Source organism: Ovis aries, chromosome 3, assembly GCF_016772045.2.
Source record: "Ovis aries strain OAR_USU_Benz2616 breed Rambouillet chromosome 3, ARS-UI_Ramb_v3.0, whole genome shotgun sequence".
Taxonomy (NCBI): domain Eukaryota; kingdom Metazoa; phylum Chordata; class Mammalia; order Artiodactyla; family Bovidae; genus Ovis; species Ovis aries.
Window position 1 is genome coordinate 170,670,662 of NC_056056.1, and position 6,108 is coordinate 170,676,769.

The 6,108-nt window shown below is 47.1% G+C and overlaps 1 protein-coding gene across 3 annotated transcripts in view; it reads right to left on the reverse strand.

Moving 5' to 3' along the window:
- SLC5A8 (solute carrier family 5 member 8) overlaps positions 1–5,638 on the reverse strand; it is a 71,414-nt gene extending 65,776 nt beyond the window's left edge. For all 3 annotated transcript variants that reach the window (XR_006059373.2, XM_042247137.2, XM_004006660.5), the window contains exon 1: positions 4,908–5,638. Coding sequence is in view for 2 of the 3 variants with exons in the window: in XM_042247137.2 (XP_042103071.1) it covers positions 4,908–5,258 (351 nt within the window). In the remaining variant the exon portion in view is untranslated. The remainder of the gene's footprint in view (positions 1–4,907) is intronic.
- Positions 5,639–6,108: the final 470 nt, after the last annotated feature.

Genomic DNA, 6,108 nt, shown 5'->3' on the forward strand with positions numbered 1-6,108 from the left:
CCTGCCATATCTCTGAGGTAGGTCAGTAGTGTGCCTATCTCCTATGTTATATATAATAATGTGTCACAGAGTTAGAATCCCAGGACTTTAGAGCTGGAAGGAAGCTGGGGTACCTGGTTTAGTCACTAAGTCGTGTCCAACTCTTGTGACCCCAAGGACTTAGCCCGCCAGGCTCCTCTGTCCATGGGATTCTCCAGGCAAGAATACTGGAGTGGGTTGCCATTTCCTCTCCAGGTGATATTCCCAACCTGGGCATTAAACCCAGGTCACTTGCACTGCAAGCAGATTCTTTACTCACTGAGCTATGAGGGAGGAAGCTGGGGTCCAAGACATTCTTTAACTTGAATAGTGTTACTATAATATACAGAGAATTTTAAAGCTAACAGTAGTCTTTTCAAATACAGAAGAAAAAAGAAGGAAAGAAAAACTGATATTAGGTAAATATCAGAGGAAAAGACACTAGATATTTTTGCTTCATAATTATGGATAACATTTATAATGTATTTGCTGCATGTCTTGTCTATAGCCCAGGATGGCAGCCTCTCAGATAGCTCTGAGGAACTGTTCCAAAGAGTTAAGGGAGGAGCCAGGATATAGAGGAGTATTTACTAGGGGCAAGGGAAGAATATGTAGTTAACATCAAAAGATTATTGCTAATCACAAAAAAGCAGATATCTCAAGTTAATGATTTTAGCCCTTTTCTGTGTATGGAAAGATGCAAGAGTCTGAGCTTCCTGAAATCCTTCCTTCATATACATCTTAGCTATTTCGGGCCAGGATCCTATTTATCTCCACTCTCTCACGGTGCACCATGGATAGCAGCTGCAGTGGCTGATGGCTTTGTGGCCACAATATTCTTTGTTTACTGCAATGGCAGAGACATTCTTTGTCCACCTCAGCTACTGGGCTGCTAAAGAAATACTTAAAGACCAAGTCACTGATTTGTAGGCTCAGAGAGTAGCTCTAGGATTTCTTGACAAAACTACAGAGTAACAGGAGGCATCTGTGTAACCAAGCAGGACCCTATGGGACCTTCCCAGGACAGATTCCTGCCCCCATGTCCTCACACTGCCTCTTGTTTATTGAAAAGCTGTAAACTCCCAGGCCTCCCTGAGTTACAAAAGTCTGGCCCAACAATTAATGATTGAAAAGCTGTTGAATACATAGTGACAAAACTAGCAGTTGGGCCAGAAGAACTGGTAACAATTTAAACAGTAAATCAGCCATATAGCACTCACAGAACCTTTAGTTCCTTCCGGAAGTACCAAGATAACAGTATCTGATGTGCATTTTCCCAATTGCTTTACAGATGCTAAAACCTCCACCAAATGGAAGAAGCTAATTAACTGATGCCCCCAGAACCACTGGAGCCTGAGGACTGATAATGTTTACCCCTGTAACACTGCCTGGTTACCTCACTATAAACCTATCAGACTATTGTGCCCAAGTTTATCACATAGTTGGCAACTCCCCTTCCTCACCTTGCCTTTAAAAATGCTTCCCTAAAACCCATCAGGGAGTCTGAGTTTTTGATAATCAGCTGCCCCAGACTAATAATAAAAGCTGTAGTTTCTTTCATCACAACCCAGAGTCAGTAATATCGGCATTCCTGTGTATGGGCAAGTGGACCCAAGTTTGGTTTGATATCACCTATTGTCAGTCAAGATCTCTCATGGTTCTTGGTACTTGGAATGATTTAGGGACACTAAGATTCCTATTGAATTTTGTTTTTAAAAAAGAGAGAGAGAGAGTAAGGGCAATGTAGTTTAAACACTTAGATTTTGTTGAATCCAGAAAGATCCTAAAGAAATGGGGAATGCAGTTGGGCTCCTGCACGATATTTTTTTCTGTGGGTCTGGAAGTTGTTAAACACCTCTCAGGACTATACCCTGAAAGCAGTGATAGACATCACAAATGTTTCTAAACAGCCTGTTGTATTCTGTGTGTGTGTGTGTGTGTGTGTGTTAGTCGCTCAGTTGTGTCCAACTCTTTGCAATCCCATGGACTGTAGCCCACCAGGCAACTCTGTCCATGGAATTCTTTAGGCAAGAATACTGGAGTTGGCTGCCATTCCCTTCTCCAGGGCATCTTCCTGACCCAGGGATGGAACCCGGGTCTCCTGCATTGCAGGCTAATTCTTTTCCATCTAAGCCACCAGGGAAGCCCCACCGTATTGCATCATAGCTAACGAATGGAAGCTAGGGAGAAATTTTATACTTGTATAAGAATGCCAGGGTTCTCAATGCTGGACCTCTTATTCTGCATAGTTGACTCCAGCTGTCAGCATAAAACAAACAAAATACACCACATGAAAGAGTTTTCCATGACCAACTGCAGGGACATAGCACGAAACCTAACTTCTCTGTCCCCAGCGGCCTGGCATCCACTAGTCATGGACACCCCCTGTGTGCCCACAGGCCCTTGTGTCCTACACCACGTCCCTTTCGCCTTAGCCCTTCTAAGCTCCGCTTGGGGTTGTAACACTCACAGGAGCCTTCAGAGGCAGCCAGCAGTGCACCACTGCAGAGCCTCTCAGCATGAACCCACTTTGTTTCAGGCTCTTTTGTGTAACTTAGTTTACTCCAGTTCTCTTTGTTTACAAAATGAGGCTGTCACAATATAAGGATTATTTTGAGTATTGAGACAGAAAACGTATGTAAAACAGGCAGCCCAGTACCCAGCCTGTACTGAGCATTTGGCAAATGTTAGCTTTTTGCCATTTCTAGCTGGAGCCTTGCTAACTTAGCCTCCACCACTGCGGATGTGTGGGAAATGTGTTTCTGGTTGAGTTAATGTTGCTGCCCTGGAGAGGTACGGGTCAGTGACTATGAGAGGAGCAGTCATCTATGGTGACTGAAATCCTCATGCCAGGTTCTTCAAACCCCTTCTGGGTTTTGGAGTTGTTTAATTACAGATCAGAGCTCACAGACTCAAAATGCCTGAAGATCTCATCAGGTAAAGTACATAAGTCAATCAACCAGGCATTCATATATTAACCAGCTTGAAATATTCCTCATATCCACTAAGAAATATGTTCTCTGACATCCCCCTCCAAACAAGAACTCCCTCACACCTTTCTATCTTCTCTTTTGCATGTTTGATAAAGACTTAAATGCAGATAGATTTTTCTATCATAAGAAAGTAACCATGCAGATATAGCGAAGAGGCCTCAATACAGAAATTAATTGCGAATTAGAGCAGTGGCTATAAACTGAAGTTCCTGTCACCACAGGGAATGTGAGCCCTGAGTCACTAGTCTTTTAAGTTTCAAAAGAAGCCAGAATCTGGAATTTTACTTGACTTCTCATCATCATCATTAAATGCTAAATTAACTTCCCCCTTGTGGCTCAGCTGGTAAAGAATCCACCTGCAATGTGGGAGACCTGGGTTCAATCCCTGGGTTGGGAAGATCCCCTGGAGAAGGGAAAGGCTACCCACTCCAGTATTCTGGCCTGGAGAATTCCATGGGCTGTATAGTCCATGTGGTAGCAAAGAGTCAGACATAACTGAGCAAGCTTCACTTCACTTCACTTTTTTCAAGACATTCTAAGGATCAGCAACAACCAAAAAGACTTAAGACTGAGTTTGGCCTGGGGCAATCAGTTTGTCACTTTTGAGCAAAACAAACTGTATCCTGCTCACTTCTGGGGTGATGACTAAACACTCTCAAATACAATGACCAGAGTGCAAAGAAGGCAACACCACCCCAGGGGCACCTCTCCCTGAATGACATCACTGGAGCCCAGGCAGTTTGTCACCAACACTTGTTGTGCCATTAAGGCCCTTCCCCAGCACCAGTTGAAGCAGCCTCACTGAGTGGCTGGATCAGGGCAAACATTCCGTAAACTCAAGGACAAGGTGGCTGCTGAGAGGCTCAGCATCCTCTGGAATCAAACACTTCTCCCATGGAGCTCAGGGAACTAGGCCCGACCCCTGCCCTGAATTTTTATTCTCCCCGGACACTCCCATTCAACAGCTCTTTAAACTAAACCAAACATTCACACTACCTTGCAAAGCCCTTTCTGGCAGACAACTTAAGAGAATCTACAATCAATCAGTGGACCTGTGCAATTGGAAAGCCAGTTTCCTGAATCATCTTTCCACAGAGGGAGAAGGCAGAGCTGATGAGGAACCTTGTGGCCAAATTTTCCTAGTGATCCCAGTGGAACCACCTCTACCATCATCACTCCAATATTTAGGGTCAACATTTATTCAGCACTTACCCTGTGCCAAACACTATTCTAAACGCTGTCCTTGCATCATCTCCTCTAATCCTCCCAACAACCAGATGAGGTAGGTGGTATAATTATTTCCATTTTGAGATTAAGAAAGAGGCACAATTGGTTAAATGTCAGTACAGGTTCTCCTGTGAGTAAGTGGAGAATCCCGTCTCAAATGCAGGTGCTGGGACAAGAAATTTAGAATCTCAACCATTTGGGTGCCTGCCCCTGGGCTGAAGGCAGGGGAGAGTACACACACTTTCCTGCTATCCTGGAAAAGTAAATGAAGTCCGAGGACCTGGAATAAGGGGATTTATTTCAAGGAGGGGGAGCTGAGACTTGAAAAACGTACCCTCTCCCAGGATAAGTTTAAAAATCTTTCCCCCTTGACTTGGAATCAAATATGTTAAAGCAGAAATCACCTCAGTGAACACTAGCCGAAAATAACTCCGTTTACTTCAGAAGCCTCTCTTTTCCTTCAAGCTCATGAAAGTTAAGTCCCAAGATTTTTTTCCCCTCCTTTACAGAACACCTCTCCCGGAAAGGGGAGGGCAGCAGAAGTGATGGATGTGAACGGGGAGAGATTTCGATGTGGTGGTTAGTCTGCCCCCAGGAAAACTCCTCCAGGAGCCTGAAAAGTCCTCCTCTCCCCTCATCGACTCTCCCCGTGACCCCCTCACCCTTTACCTCGTAGGTGCTGGTAATGCCCAGTTTGTAGAACACGGGGAGGAAGACCTCCGCACTGAGGACCACCACGAGGAAGTAGGTGATGGCAAAGATGCTGAATATGGCTCCAAAACGGTAGACCTCCGACGGGGTGCCCAGGACGGTGACGGCCGACATGAAGCTTGCGGTGAGGGACAACGCCACGGGCACGGCGGTCATCCTGCGGCCGCCCATCAAGAAGTCCTTGGAAGTCTGCTGGCCGCCGCCCGCGAAGGCGTAGTAGATGCCGATGACGGCCGAGATGAGCAGCATCCCAGCGAACACTACGTAGTCCCACACCACGAAGGCGCCGATGTCCCGCGGTGCGCCCATGGCCGCGCGGTCGCCGGGGTCCTGCGCGCAAACTGGCGGCCCCGCGGCGCGCAGCCCGAGCCGGAGCTTTTCTGCGTGCCGGGCACTCACTTATTCCCCAGTCGCACGCAGCGGGTGTGGCGCCCTGCGGGGATGAGAGGCGTCTGGCAGGTGTCTGTCCGTCCGCCCCCCAGCGCCCAGCTCGGCCTCTGCGCCCACCGCAGCCAGCAGAACCCTCCGAAACGAGATTTCGGGGACACCCCACCCACGCGGCGCTGAGCTCTCACTGGGCTCCAGACCGAGGTGGCTCGCCCTGCGCCGCGGACACCCGGGCAGGTGAGAACTGGAGCTTCCAGCCGCCTCTGGAGAACCTTCAAGGAGCGCTCAGCGAAATTTTTATCAAGTGGCACCCGAGGGGACGCACTATTTAAATGAGCAGGTGACCGATCGCGGAGTGTGGGTCGAAGGGTAATTGTCACGCCTTTAAGCTTTCCGGTTCAACAGACCGGGTCCTTACGGGAAGGTACAGCTGGAGTTTTTAGACTGATTTATTTGATAAATTGATGGGTGATTTCTGTGACAGTGCAGTGAGCTGAGGTCCCAGTTCTTAGAGAGGTAAGCAGCTATAAAGGAGAGGAACAAATCTGTGCTATTGGTTGCCTGTGTTTTTATTCAATGAACAATTTTCATCCCTAGCAGTTTCTCCTAGTAATGATAGTCGCTGTAATATATATGTGTGTGTGTACATGTGTATGCTCAGTTGCTCAGTGGTGTCCGACTCTTTGCAGTTCCATGGACTATTGCAGGACAGACTCCTCTGTCCATGGAATTTTCCAGGCAAGAAGACTGGAGTGGGTTGCCAATTCCTACT